Source organism: Emydura macquarii, unplaced genomic scaffold (assembly GCF_026122565.2).
Source record: "Emydura macquarii macquarii isolate MOO-44397 ecotype Brisbane River unplaced genomic scaffold, CSIRO-AGI_Emac_v2 contig_2795, whole genome shotgun sequence".
NCBI classification, from domain to species: domain Eukaryota; kingdom Metazoa; phylum Chordata; order Testudines; family Chelidae; genus Emydura; species Emydura macquarii.
The window spans coordinates 3,266,118-3,281,801 of record NW_027132932.1 but is presented as its reverse complement, the minus strand read 5'-3'; the positions used below and the strand labels follow the sequence as shown (position 1 = coordinate 3,281,801).

The 15,684-nt window shown below is 37.0% G+C and overlaps 1 protein-coding gene across 20 annotated transcripts in view; it reads right to left on the bottom strand.

Annotated features, from left to right (window-relative positions):
• CTBP1 (C-terminal binding protein 1) overlaps window positions 1-15,684 on the bottom strand; it is a 385,409-nt gene that overhangs the window by 51,281 nt on the left and 318,444 nt on the right. For 10 of the 20 annotated variants that reach the window (XM_067567700.1, XM_067567699.1, XM_067567703.1 and 7 more), the window contains one exon: window positions 536-690. In XM_067567700.1, coding sequence (XP_067423801.1) covers window positions 536-690 — 155 coding nt within the window. Of the gene's footprint in view, window positions 1-535; window positions 691-4,614; window positions 4,832-6,319; window positions 6,411-15,684 lie in introns of all 20 variants that reach the window. The other 10 variants (XM_067567711.1, XM_067567712.1, XM_067567713.1 and 7 more) reach the window with 3 other exon arrangements.

Sequence of the window (15,684 nt, the reverse complement as noted above, 5' to 3'; positions counted from 1 at the left end):
GGAGGCCAGTTACGTGGCTGATAGGGATACATGAATCAGAATAGCAGCTTATTCTCCCACACCTCATACTAACGAACCTTTTGCTAAAATTTGTTTCAGCTATTCTCTATTGCAGTGGAAGTTCTCAGTGCATGGGGCACCCACCCAAAGATTGAGGGACCCATGGCTGTGATGAGAATCTTTATTGGTTTGTAAGTTTTCAGTGTATATGCTATAATACTAATACTTCCTATATACATACTATTTCTCAGCTACTATAATTCTCCCTATGAATGAAATTCTGCTATATGTAGTAGATGAGAGCACAAAGCCAATGTCCCATCTAAGGCACAGTGGACTATATTTTACTGTGTTTGAATAATGCTATTTTTTCTCTCTGTTTGCCATCCCCATGAAGTTTGCCTAATTCCTGACCAAGCTGGGTATCTTTTCCACTGTTAACCAAAATACTGTGACTTACGTGATATGTTCTCTTGTAACTGTAAAAACACTTACATTATATTTGCCAACCAGGAGTGGGATTGAAATGTTTTACCTTTTCATGGATTTCTTGTGTGGACTGAGCATCACAAAATGCCACTGTGGCTACATCCTTCAGAATAGGCATTTCTACTGTACAATCCCTGCCATCCAGCAAAGCTACCAAAGGGCGCGGATGCATGGGCCCATTCATGATCGGGGGTCGAATGCCTACAATGAAATAGAGAAATATTATATATACTCGAGAAAATGCATTTATCAAAAAAAATTCAAGTTAATCTCTATATTTGTATGATGGCAAATAGAGATTTCAAGAGGTAAAAGCCTGTGAAGTAGAAACATATTCTCAGCAGCAAACAATAAAATAAAGAAAACAAGAAAGCGCTGGGAAGGAGTCACTGGATAGGTTTGTGTTGCTACGTTCTGAGGCCATCTAGGAAATAAAAATAATAGAGCAGGCTCAAGATCCTAGGCCCTGAACTGCAAAAGGCTGAAAACAACAAGGAAATAGTACTGTCATTTGCTAAAGGAGGCATCACTGCACTACCAAGTAGCATCTGTGACATTTTACCCAAGGTTTGTACTCTGATAGGATTCCACTACTTTGCAATCTCGAGATAGCGTGACAAAAATATTCTCCAGGCCTATGACAGTGAAGCTTATGGAATAATGTAACATAGGTCACTGAGCATTCAGTTTACATGTATACAGATAATGATGATTTGCTGAGACTAAAATCACACTGAGAAATGATTAATGCAATCGTGTGTGATTTGCTGGAGATCCATGACTCCAAAATAGTTCTTTTTTAAATTTACAAATTCCATAAAAGTCTTCTGTGAGATTTATCAAAATAAATACATTAGTACTTGTTTTTTTTCCTAAAACGAAACCAGTAGCTGCAATCAGGAACAACAACAGTATGATAACAAAGAAATACACATATTGAGTGGTGGGGGAAATAATGAGTTAAGGTTCATTTTCAAGATGCCAAGGTGCTATAAGCAATATTGAGAAAAAATATTTAAGGAACATAATGAAAATACTTTGAGAATCTTTTTAATGGCATAGAAATTATAAGTATGCAAACCTAATTGAAGGAATATTCCTATAACCTTCAATAATATTAAACCATTATATTTATAGGAAAATGACTCTCAAAGAGACAAGGAAAAATGAAGACAAGAGGAAGGGAATACTGTAGTGTTTCCCCTACAGTACATGCAGTTTGAACTACTGCAAATAGAAGCAGTCTTGAAATTCCTAAAACTTCTGATATAGTATGAATTTAATTTATGCATTTGCTAAACAATTTGCCTAAAAATTACTGCAAGAGAGCGAAGGGGCATGCAGGTCTCCGGCCCCTCCAATGTTTGCACAGGTTACTTGCTTCACAGGGCAGACTATGGGGGACAGAGCAGCCTCTGTGGGGCTGCTACTCTGTCTACCGTACAAGCGGGCAGAGCACAGGTGGAACCCTGGCTATCATCCCCCCTCCCGCCCCCCCAAAAAAAAAAAAAAAAAAAAAAGTGCTGACAAAAAACTGAGCTGCCATGGAGGGGAATCTACCATTGGCCCATACCAGTAGCAGATTACTTCCCCACTAGAGCTGAAGTGGGGAACAAGAGTGGGGGGAGCCAGTAAACAAACTATGACTCAAAGTCACAGTTCATTCTCTGGTCTGTTCTTGGGGCAGTGCTGCTATTTGTTGCCCCTTACTCCGGGCAGACTGAAAACATGCAGTCTAGTCCTATGGTAAATTAAGCCATTTACTTACTCAAACAGTTTTACTTTTGAAAGAAAAAAAGGATTAAAACAAAATCAGCAAAATTTAAATCCACTTAATACTCTTTCCAATTATTTCTCTAGTCATGCTTTTTTTTAGATGACATGTAATTCCTTGAGAGGCATCTAGAAATAACTCTTGGCTTCAATTTAAATTTAAATGCGACTAAATATTTTTGTCCCCCTTTCAATAGCAAACAGCAGCAGGATCTCTCAAATTTAGAACAGAAGTGCAATGGATTTTTACTAACCCTTTCATATCTGGTCACCACCTAAATCTGTTTGGTCCCAATGCCTTCTCAGCAAATTGGTCATGCCAATGTAGTAGCACTGTATTATTCACAGAACACGAGAGATGGTAAGGTATCTACCAGCAATGCTGCTCTGTGGATGAGATGCTCATGAAAACCCTTCTCTCTCAAGAAAGGAACAAGCATGTCAATTTTCATTATGTATTACAGTGGTAAGACAGCAGGGTTCTATTTAGTGACATTTCTGGCACATACCACCAAGAATTTCAGTGCTCATTTCAATATACAAATATTTCGAGCAGCTACAAAAATTAAGTATGATTAAAACAAAAATGTGGACCTTTTCTTTTTGGCTTTTTTTGAATCATGTATCTAGGAGAGCTTAACATAGTCATTTGCCCCATACACAAAGGACCATGTATTATCCTTGATATTAGTAGTATTTTCTTATAAGTACATCATATGCTAGTGCATGACACAATACGTGACTACCACAACGAATATATAACTTAATATTTTCACTACCCTGACAATTACTGATCCTTTTCAATGGAAACTTCCACTGTAAAGCCCCTGTTGTAAATTCACCTGGAACTCTGGCATGCCCTCAAAGTAAAGTTACTTACAGAATCACTCCTGGTATACTGATATGTAACCCTCAGTGCAATAAAGTACAATTACACTTTGAAAAGGAACCGTAAAAATAATAATTGTGGGATTCCAGGTTTATTGCCTTGCTTATCAACTGTGCTTACTTCACAAGCAAAAGATGTTTTTTCAGTCGAGCAAACCTAGTCTGAGTCTGAGAGAGAAATTGGATTCTTTTTGGCTCATGCTTCATCACCGGTAATAAAGATACTGCAACTGGAACTTTGGCACCAAAGCTACTATGATGAACCAATATATGATACAACTCAGAAGAGCTCTGTGACAGCTCGAAAGCTTGTTTCTTTCACCAAGAGAAGTAAAAGTTATTACCTCACCCACCTTGCCTCTCTAGTAGCTTTGCAACACTAATATGAAAGTAATAAAATTTATTTTTCTCATTAGAACAGCAGACATGACTCTGAATAAACACATAGAGCAAAATGGTTGAGTAAGAAAAAGCCATTTTTACAGTCACTTTCCAGACAAAACCAATCCTGGAGTTCACAAAATACTGACCTGCTAATGCAACAGAATAGCACTTCTTAAAACAAGAATTCCTCCAAAAGAGGATCATTACAAAATACACATGGGCCCTGGTCCTGCTTTCATTTATGCCAGTGTAACTCCATGGATTGTGAGTGAGGTACCCCTGTTTAACATTGGCATAAGTGATATACCAGACTCAGATCCATGATATAAAAGGAAAAGTAACACAAATAACTTGAAGTACATTTCTACTCTACAAAACTTCAAACTGGATGTAGCCAATAAAGCCCTCAGAATTTAAGTCTAACCAATTACCTTGACCAGGAAAACACAGCTAATCCTTTGTTTGCCAAAACCCACCCTAAACTTCAGGCTAAACTTCCTGTTGCACAACTTTTCAGCATGAATACCATACCACTGAACTACAGACAATAACTCAATACTTAAATGAATTTACAGTAATTTAATCTGAGTGGCAATAACTATTTAAAGTTTACATATGGAAAAACACAGTTTCACTATGAATCAGAATCTTATGAACAAAAAACCATTTCTTCCACCATTTGTTTGTACCCAAATAGATTCTGTCTATTTCTTAACTAGAAATGTTATGGTGTACCATGTTTCTGGTCTCTCTCTGCAGCAAACCCCTCCAAGTGGCAGGATAAAGCAATGTGTATTCAAGGGCAATATTTTCCATGCGTGTATTAAAATAAAACATGCAGCCCAATGCCGAAAAAGAATAACTGTAATGTGGATAAAATGGGATTCTTGAACTACAAATTCTAAACTCAGCCAATTTTGCTTGGTTGGCTTTTCCAGGTACATGGTATATCATAATACACAATAAAGGCAGAAGAACTTTAAAACCATCTATCCCCCAATCCCAGCAGCTTCACAATGCATGATTAAAAAACAAATCTCAGTTTATCCTAACTCCAAACTTTCAGGAACCCCTACCAACCTGACATTTCTTAATCTGAGCCTGATTTCCAGAGTCATGAATTCGATTTCTCAATGCTTTACAATCTTCAGTATTCTCAGGCAAAATAGCATCCTGTCACTTGATCCTCATTTCCATGTCTTTAACTTTTCTTGCAGTCTCCTGTAATCTTGAACCAAAGCTTTTAAACTTCTTATCCACTGCAACCTCTGTAGCCTGGATCGTGTTCAAATTTTTACTAAAAATTAAACACAAAAAATACATTAAAACAACATTAAGAGTCTGACTGAGACTCACCAAAGCCAGGAAATTCAAAGTTGAAGCTTCTCACTGCATCCTTACTCTTCCCCTTTTTACTGCTAGTTTTCCACCATACCTGCTGTGCATTGCTATCATCCATTAACATTCCACTGAAATCAATGGAATGTTAAGACATACATGGAACATTCACCAGCACAGCAGGTGCATTGTAAATGGACATACCTGGAATGTTCAGGGCAGTCATGTGGTAAACTTTTTGCCTAGGTGTTTTTGGTTTCTGAGGACAGTTTGTCATCTCCCAGTACCATATGGTGCTGGAAAAGCCAGGCACAGTGATGTGCATTTAAGATGGAGTGAGAAGCCTTAACTCTGAATTTGCTGGTTTTGGTGGGTATAAGACAGGCCCTTAATGTTATTTAAATGTATTTAAGAAAAAAATCCTCTGCTAGCAGCTCAAAATTCAATAGGCCTCAATCCAGCAATCACAGACACAAGTCTGTCTTGCCCATACAAAAAACCATTGAGGCTAAAGTTTCCTCACCACAACAAAGCGATTGTGTCAACAACTGTTCATATCTTACCAAAATAAAAGATCAATACTACTACAATACAATACACATACCCATGCACAGTAGCGACACACATGCAGAGTAGCTGTTACATATAGGCATATAATAGTGCCTTTGAGAACTGAATATTGGGATGGTTATTTAAAAAAAAAAAACAACGGCATATTCTAATCTAGTGTGAAGCCAGTTTTCAGTTATAGTATCTGACAAGAGAGTCAATAATGACCTGATCATCACCCACTCTGACACCAGTTTGGAGGGGAAGTCAACTTATGCCCAATTCTCTTCATTCCCCTGGTAGTTGTGCCCTACAAATCATCCGTCCGGTCCTGACATGAATCCACAGCATTTATTTTTCTTATTCTCTGGTAGCTTAACAAATGGATAAGCCACCCAACATTTGTTAAACAAAAACCTCAATACGCACACACACACAACCACCATCATTCCTGAACTAAGATTCTGTACACCAAGTTTCAGCTAAGGTCTTTTGGTGAAATAAAATGAAAGGTTGATGTAAACACTGAAGGATGCTAAAACGCAGCATTCTCTGGGTCCTTAGCAGACCCATCTGTATTTTAGTCACTGATCCTTCACTTTAAGCACTTTCTCAGCAACTAACATATTTTTAAAAAACTGTAAGTAAAGTAGTCTGATTCCACAAATAAAGGGAGAAAATGTCTAATCAGGCTGTCATTAGCAGCCATTCATTGGCATTTTAAAACACCATACCTAAATGGAAGAAAATCAGCTATTAAGATAAACAATATTATTTTTACATCTGTCTGCCATTGCTTAATGTAATACTATAAGAATCATTAACTTTTGTCAAATAAAGCATTAATGTTAAAATGAAAGGGACACTGTCAGATTTGTAGGCCCAAAATTTGACCTACCTTTCATTTTCTTATATCTGTTTGCAAAGTCCATGTAATTCTTTAAATGTGTTTTTCTTTTTTCAAAACAAATGCTTCAATTCTCTTTTTTCTGAAAAATATATCAATGCCAAAAAGCACAACACTCATGAGTAACCCTAGAATAACAAACCATTATGCAAGTGAAAAGGAGGGGGGACCCTAGGTAGGAGAGTTTTCATTTTCAAGCTTTTAAGATTATGAACAAGTATGTAAAACAATTATTTTATTATGAAAACTCCCTTGACTATGTCCTTTTAAAAGAATGTTTCCTATGACACTTCTCTTTTAAAATGTCAAATTGGTTTTAATTTTAAACAATAAAACACAAATTATTGAACCCCCTCCACCCATTAATTTAACATTTAAAAAACACCACACTATCAAGACATGCTGGATAGTCAGGTAACTCATGAGCTTGTATCTATAACACGTGCAGATAGTTCCCTGTTCCCTTTTGTTTCATCTCACTTTTCTTCATCTAAATTGTAAATTCTTAAAGGTAGGAAATGTGTCTCTTATTTTTCTGTGAAGCATCTAGAAGACTTTGGGGCATTATAATAATAAAACCCTTGGTGTCGTCATTCCTTTTCTTAATTAATCTAAAACAAGCAAACAAAAAATACATCTTATAATATGACTACAAATTTGTCATAAATTAGGTTTGCTAATACGCCACTAGTCTTAAAATTAGTAGAAAAAATACCATATTTTACAGAACTCATATGTGGTCTGGCAAGACTAACTTGTAGGAAAATTAGAAATTATGGAATTTATTTTAGGTCCACATCAGTATGTATTTGTTGGATGTGTCCTTACATGATCCTGTTGCATTCTGGTAGACCAAATTCTAACCAAGAGGTAAATGGTGATGTACTTACAAATTACACATTGACTGTAAACTGGTCAGAAAACTGGCTGTAAGTCAGAAAGAGGAAAAGTAGACTACCATGCACCATGTTAACATTCAGTGGATATGTAAAGTGAAGGTAATTTACATACCATGAAATCCTGGCCCAGTTGAAGTTAATGGCAAAACACCCATTGATTTCAGAGGGGATAGGATTTCACCCTAAGGGGCTAAAGAGGAGGTTTATCAAGGAAAGTAGCAACTAGAAATATGTAAGGGAAGACCATAGTGAGCCCTGCAATATCCACTAGCTGACAGATGAACTCTTCATTTCATTTTACTAAAAGTTCACAGATGTTATTAGTATATAGGGAGGTAAGGACCAGATACAAATCTTACTGAAATTGACAAAAAATAATTCTATTCACTTTCGTGGGGTTTGGGTCTGGCCCTAGGGATGCGGATGTAGCAAAGTACTTAAGTACTTGCTTCACTTGAGTAGTCCCCCTGAAGTCAATCGGGCTACTCACATGCTAACTGTTAAACACATGCTGAAGTGCTTTGATGGAGTAGCACCTAGGTCACGAGTAACAGTGATCTATGGGTATGAATGCACTCTGCTTTCTATTTACCAAATTTGGGGAAAATCAAATAATTTTTTTTTAAACGTAACAGACCAAAAAGTTGTGGTTTCTGGATCAGCGCCCACCTGATGATGTGCAAAGTAGTCACACACACTTGTCTTACATCCTCTCGTTAATGGTTTTGCCTGATACACATCACATTCCTTCTCCTTGGCATGTATGTTACATTCATTTTTCACACCCAGTGAATGTTACAATGGTGCAAATTACCTTATTTTACCACTTACATTCAATATACAATCAATGCCACCAAAATTTGTGTCATTGCAATATTTGGCCCAGTGATTTCCATAGGATTGGGATCCACATACACCACAGCTGGATTTTGCCCAGTCTGAGGAAGTCCCACAGCACTCAATCAGGCAATGTTATACCGTGAAGATACAAAAATCTAATGATAAGACACTATGTGACTATATGATACATTTTTCCTGTTGGACAAATCCAAACAACATGATTCAGTGGTCCTTTTTAAATAGACTACAGTTCCACACAGTTACCAGAAAACAGTAGCTGTGTCACTATGGACACAAAATCTTCAGTCAAACTTAGTCACAGGGTATATAAAAAAATTAACTCCCTCGACTGTTCAACGTATTTTGCAACCCATAAGCAGAAGTAATGGTTATGTAAATAGGAACAAAATAATGGCCTGACAAAATATTCTATTCATTAAACATTTACTTCAAACAGACACATGAAATCTGGCTGGCACCACCTGCACATCTGTCACAAAAATCACACGTTAAACGTCTCTGTGCTGTGTACACTATAATGATATGCCTAATATTAACTAGAGCTTTTCAAAACAAACCTTGAAACAATATGAATCACACTTTTGTGATGTCAAATTAATGAATGGCAATAACACAATGTGTGACTGTAGAGAATGTTTTAATTGTATATCAAGGTGAAATAACCCAACATGCTCAGAAACAATTACATGAAAGATGCCGTATCAAAAATACTAATAAAAGCTCAGTAAATCAGCTAACTACAGTGTATGCTAAGTGCCAGCATTTTAGAGTTGTCATTTTAAGATGACAGGAACTTAAGAGCAGCCTTCACAAAAACAAAACTATTTCGAAGATAGAGCTTTTCAATGGACATGTGGGTTTCAATGCCAACTCACAGTAAGAACTTTGTTAGGTTTTATTATTAAAGCAAAAAGAGAAAGTGGGAAGAGAAGGACATTAGAAACTTTTGATATTTGTTATTTTGAGAAGTTGGATATTTCCGATCATGGTAAGAAGAAGGTACTCAATTCATGAAACTGAAGCTTTCTACATTTATGGCCAGTGTCTCACTAACTACAGATTCATAGACTCCAAGGCCATAAGGGACCATTGTGATCATCTAGTCCAGTAGCTTTCCACCTTTCCAGGCTACTGTACCACTTTCAGGAGTCTGATTTGTCTGGCGTACCCCCACATTTCACCTCACTTAAAAACAACTTGCTTACAAAAATCAGACATAAAAATACAAGTATCAGAGCACACTATTACAGAAAAATTGCTTACTTTCTCATTTTTACCATATAATTATAAAGTAAATCAATTGGAATATAAATACAGTACTCATATTTCGGTGTATATTATATACAGCCGTACAAACAAGTCATTGTTTGTATGAAATTTTAGCTTGTATTGACTTTGCTAGTGCTTTTTATGCAGCCTGTAAAAGTAGGCAAATATCTAGATGAGTTGATGTGCCCCCTGGAAGATCTCTGCATACCCCTGGTTGAGAACCACTGATCTAGTCTGAGCTTCTTTGTAACACAGGCAACAGAACTTCCCCTAGATTCTAAAACTAGCAACATAAGCTACTCTACAACTGGAGGCTTTACTTCTTTAAACCCCCAAAACTTTCCAATCAACCTGATGGAAAAGCTAGAGACTTATGAAAGCACTTCCTGTTCCAGAGTCACACTAAATTTCCTCTGTATATTAAATGAATCCCACCTTCTTTCTCCCATCATGCTTTGACTTAATAAACCATTAGGATCAATAAAAAGATAGAAAACCAACTTATCTGTTCATTTTAATAATAATTATTATTATTTAGTGTTTGTTAATTGCTGACAGAGTGCTCAATTCTGTGCAAGTACCAAATATCAAGACAGAAGAACCTATCCCAGGGAGCAGATGTCAAGGGAGCTATGATAATTTACATCAGCTGAGGATCTGCTACCAAAAGGCAAGATGCACTGGAAGGCCCAAAGAAAGAGATCACTTCTGATTAGTTGTTGTCCCTACATCAGCCTAGTTGTCTTTTCATTTCTTAAGTTTCTGGGTCTGGTGGAAGAAGTGGGTCTTTGTGGCAAAGTCAGGCGGTGAAACTAGTTTTACACACTATTCCAGGATGATGTCAGATTGGCCCTAAAATTAAGAACAGCATAAAGGAGGAAAACAGACTGGAGCTGAACATGCACTGCTGTACATAGAATGGGAGAGGCAGAAGAGTACCAGGAACCCTCCACTTGCACCCCTATGCAGGGACCACTACAGTTCCTTGGAGAGCAACTACTAGCCATCTCAAAACGTGAAGTCTAGCGAGAGCAGGATCATGTCTCTGACTGACCAGAAGAAGCTGTCTGGGTACATGTGGAAGGAGGGAATGCATATTACTTCCTACCTAAAGGTGGTGGAGCTAGTTGGCGGAGCATACTCCCAGGGAATTCTAGGAGGAATTCTGGCTAAAATCTGCCAGATTTCTTACCTGGGAAACAAGCTGCAGGGTGGCTCTGCAAGACCGCCTCCTGCAAAGGTTGTGGCTTAAGTCACAATCTAATTTACAAGTAGCAGAAAACAGGGCTCAAACACATATGCAAAGTAATGAAATATAGTGCAAAATACATAGCTTAACAGTCAAAGGACTTTACATTTTGTCTTTATTTTCCTCTGTAGTCACGGTCACTTTCTAATCACTGATGACTTAAAGTGTTCCAAAATACAGAATTCAATAGTTAAATGCAAGAACATCCTGCCACATGCTGCCACGTGATCCAGAGACAGCCCTGAGAAGCACCAAATGTAAGCACTATATATCCCTTATATGAACTATTGCCACTTTCCTGTAAGATTAATACCTATGCAGTAGGCTCAGAAATGACAGTTAAATATTTTTTTAAAAATAACCCTTTATTTTAAAATATAATGTTGTTTATAGAGTACATGGTGGGAAGTGCACTTTCAGATGGTGGCACTAAGGGAAGTGGGTGTAACTTTCTTTTTAAAAGGTTAGACAACTCCTACTGACATGAAAAAGGAAAACAATCTGCTTCAACAATTGTACTAAGAGCAAAATGATTAACTCTCCTAGTCATTCCAACAACAATCTATATTATGCCAAGGTATATCAAGGCACTTTACAAAAGGAGTACTGGATGCTTCTGGGGACTTGAGACTCGAGATACGGAACATTTCAGCTCTAGGTATGTGGCTCAAACCAGATTGATGAAGCATGGCTGTGTTTCTCTATAACATCTCAGTAAAGCTCTTAGTGGCACCTGCCCATATCACAAAACAAAGAAAGTAGCACTGTTCTCTATCACACCATCACAACTGGCACCCATTGCTGACAATTCATAAAGATTGGATAGTCATGTAAAGTGAATTTAGGATGTAATGTACTCAAAGATCTTGTCTCTTGATTTGCCCAAATAAGCTTGGGCAACTGTGCAAATAAATAGTAAGTAATAAACCTCTCTCTCCCTCTAAAGGTCCTCTCCTCCAGAAAAGGAGTCAGAAACATTATGGGGGCAACATAGAGAATTTCCATTACCACTGCCTGTGCTGTAGGTATTTTGTGGCTAGAAGATGATAACTTAAAGGGCTGTCTACCAAGCAGCTTTCAAGAGAACTAATTACACGTAACATTTTAAAGACACCACTGAAGATGTACGACAACATTTCACAATCCAGTCTGTAATGATGATTATTCTCCTTTGTGCTTCTCTCATTGTATATTAGGTATTGGACAAAGATGCTGTATCAGACAGGGTAATCAAGGTGGGGCCAAACATCAAAGGCTACTCCACCTCTCATCCCAAACACTAAAAGCAATTTCTACAGCAGCACACCTGTACTTTGACCTAGAATGTTAAACTTACTTGAGGCACTCCTGTTTTTCTTATCAAAATGGTAAGGATAAACAAATATGGAGCTTCAGCAAATCAAATCAGTTTTTACAAGGTGGGAGATTAGGTTTGCTGAATACACTCACAAGACTGAAAAATAATACTGAACCGAATAATTTTGAACACTTAACTCTCTTCAATTTCTTTAATGCGTCACTTCTTAAGATTTTGTTTTTAGAAAAGCTTTTGTTGTGATTCATCTCCCCTTCAGCTAAATTCATACAGCTATTTGTGGCAATAATCCCTTCAGTGAAAAAACAATATGACTCTTGTTTGGGGATAGGGAGAAGGGAGAAAAAACAAAATCTTTCCCCAAACATTTGCAACTGAAACTTTGAAAAATCCCCAGGCATTTAAAAAGATGACTATCATTAGAAACCTCCACTCAATACAGTTTTAAGGTTTCTGTAAATGAAGACAATAAACTCTCTCAAATTACGCTGCATTATGCTTTTATGCATACCTAAACAACTCGGTCAACACTGATCCACTGCAAGGGGTTCTAATCTTTTTTAGATCCTTTAATTTTTTTCCCCTGAAGACAGTGACCTCTTTGCTCTTCTCTGTCAACATTAGGAAAACGGTTCATGATGATCACAAACCAGAGGATAGCTCAGTCTTAAAAAAAAAGAAAGAAAGAAAAAAAGAAAGAAAGAATCTGAAGGATAAAGGAATCAAAGACTCATCTTCCATCCAATATATTCCGTAGGCTAACTCATGCTAGCTGAGCCAAATCTTCAGTAAACAGGATTTTTAAAAGATATTCATTCTGAAGGTAAGCAAACAGGATGTATAAAAATGACTAGTTCACTGAAACTGGGCCAGCAACAACAGTATAACAGCCAAATAAAACATGCAGTTTAAGGCAACAGCTTGGTTTAGATTATCATGTTACATTTAATCACAATATAATAAAATCATATGATGTGAGATAACTGATCTAGTGAGTTTTTCTTCACATGCAGTTTAGCGTTTCAGTTATGAAACCGCTGGTCCCAGCATCACAGTTCAAGTTGTGCTGAAAAATACAGTTAAAATGGGGACTTATTCCCATGATTTGATAAGAGAAGCCAAATATTTCCTTCTCACACATACCACTTACTAAAGGGTTCTGGATACTATTTTTGTGCGTGTTTTAAGTGTTTCCATTGAATTGGTTAAAAGTCAGAAGCATTTAAAAATAACCTATTTTTAAATGTTTTTACTGGCTTTTTGATGTTTCTTTAGGTCCCTGTAGTTAAAAATGGTTAAAACTTAAAACCCTCCCTAATGGAACTAGTCCCATATAAAATTACTTTGACTGTATGATGGGGCCTTATAGCATAAGCATTTTAGGCATACAGATCATGTATTTACTTGTTTTTGTGAAGGGCCTAGGACATTTCTTGGTGCCAAAAAACAACAACAGTCTGGGAAAAACATGTAAAATGCGTTACAGACGGCTTGTCTACACAGTGGGGTAATGCACTCTACTGGGGAGTGAGTTCGAAAAAGCATCAGTGTGTTTCACATCACTTGGTCTATGCAGAACCTGCTGGTGCGCGCTAAAGGTCCTAGGGTGCTTTAACATAGCACTGTTTCACACAGCACTACATTAAAGTGCACCTGCAGGGTTTACATAGACCAATTAATGTGCATTACCCCATCATGTAGACAAGCCCTGAATCTACTATAAACAATTACAATCAAAGATCCATTTCTGGACAACAGGAACAATAAGCCTTTTCTATTTCTATAACCTGCATTGCTCGGTAAGTTAAAATTATAGCTATAATACTGTATATTCTTGGTGTTGAGCCAGAAATTGGTTGTATTTTAACCCTGCTGGAACATAAAAACTATCTAATTTTATTCAGGAACAATTTTGAAAGATGAATAGAAGATTACAATCCCTAACAAATGGAAGCTAAACTGTCAGCCTGTGGTATTATTCTGACACCTTCCAGTCATTTTTTATCTTAAAAAAATAAACTTATTATAGCCTCTGTGTCCACCAATCTGCAGACAAACACTTAGGAAATCTGCCCACAGCATTCATGTGCGTCATTTAAATGTCATCTCCCCCTCTCTAATTGAAATTTCTTCATCCTCGGTGACAGCCTAATACTTCTGCAGCATTAGAAAGCTTATGAAAAATGGAAGGCAAACAAAAAATGACCTTAGTAACCTCCCTTCAAAACAAAGAAGATTGGGTAGTAACTAGGTAAGATGCTAGATTGATATTATTAGTATCTTCCAAGTAATTGCAATAAAAGTAGTTTCCAAAGTAAGAAATTGTAACTTTTCTTCTGACATGTTGCTTTGAAGCCAAGAACAAAATGTGGATAGCAGGAAAAATAACAAGTACTCCAAAAGTTGTACACAAAAAATAAATAAATGAATTGGCTGTTGCATTTCTGAAAAACAAATTGCTAGAGCATGTACTCAAAAAAGTTTGGAATCTTTTGATTATCTTCCAAAAGTGACCAAATACCACCAATTTAATGCAAATAAAATAAAATCAGACTATATATATATATATATATATATTAGTGTTCAAAAAGAGCCACAGCATCAAGGAAGATTTTGGACAGCAAAATCCCTCCCATTGTAATTTCAGGAAAAAAGGGAAGGGGGAAAAAAGGCCTCCTGTTTGGCCAATACAAGTGAGTAAGTGTCAGATAATTCCCAGATACCAAGAAAGTATTATTACCGTCTTCCATAATAAACAAGAAGATGGTGAGGATAACCCTGTTGTTGAGGGCTAGGAGGAAGAACAATTTTCCACATCACGTTGGAAGTTCATCCTATGATTAAGTCTGTGAGAACAACTGAAAAGTGAAGTGAACTGGCTCAGGTGTTTCCCTGGTGGCATCTTACAAAACGGAGAGGAGAAAAAAAGCTTGAAATTCAGTTAGTACAGCAGCTTTCTAGCATTAGCTGCATGCAACAGTTTTACAAATGAGACTATCTAAGGAATCTGGAACACTTTTCTCAGAGAAATTTTTACATCTGTAAAGTAGCTTGCAGGAGAAGAGGCTCAAGGACTGCAGAAAAGGAACTGAGATGGGACACACAGAATTTACAAGGGAAAACCCTGCTAATGTGGTGGCACTGTCAAGTTGCTAAGTGCTTCCGGCAGCATATTTCACTTCACTGTTCTTACATCTTTGAAGCACCAGTTAATCTTTCCCCAGAATTAGCATTTTTGGTTGTGATAATGGATATAATGTAGTGTGAATACTGATTCTTTTTTGGCCTCCTCTCCACTGAGCTATTCCTCATTGCTAGAGTAGCAATCACTTTGTAATGGAGGGCTTTCACTAATATTCCATTTACCAAATGCACTTTCAAGTCCTGGAAGCTCACTATTATAAAAAATGATATCTTTTATGCAAATTCTAACAGGGCAACTCATTCAATTTATACAGCACTTGTGCCTAAAGACCAACCAGGTCAGAACCCCATTCTGCTAGGTACTTTACAAACATATAGAAAATGACAGTCTTGTCCCCAAAGAGCTTACAATCTAAAATATTTGGAAATATGCAAAACTTACATAAAAGACAGTAGACTTTACTAATTTGCCCCCTTAATAGAAAAATCTCTCGTCTGATAACTTTAATATTGCTTTTTATATTTATGTTTTTACACGTCTGTTCTCTGGGCAGCCTCCAGAGTTATAAACCATGCTATGTAATGTGAATCTTTTACCACATTATTATATTTAACTTAC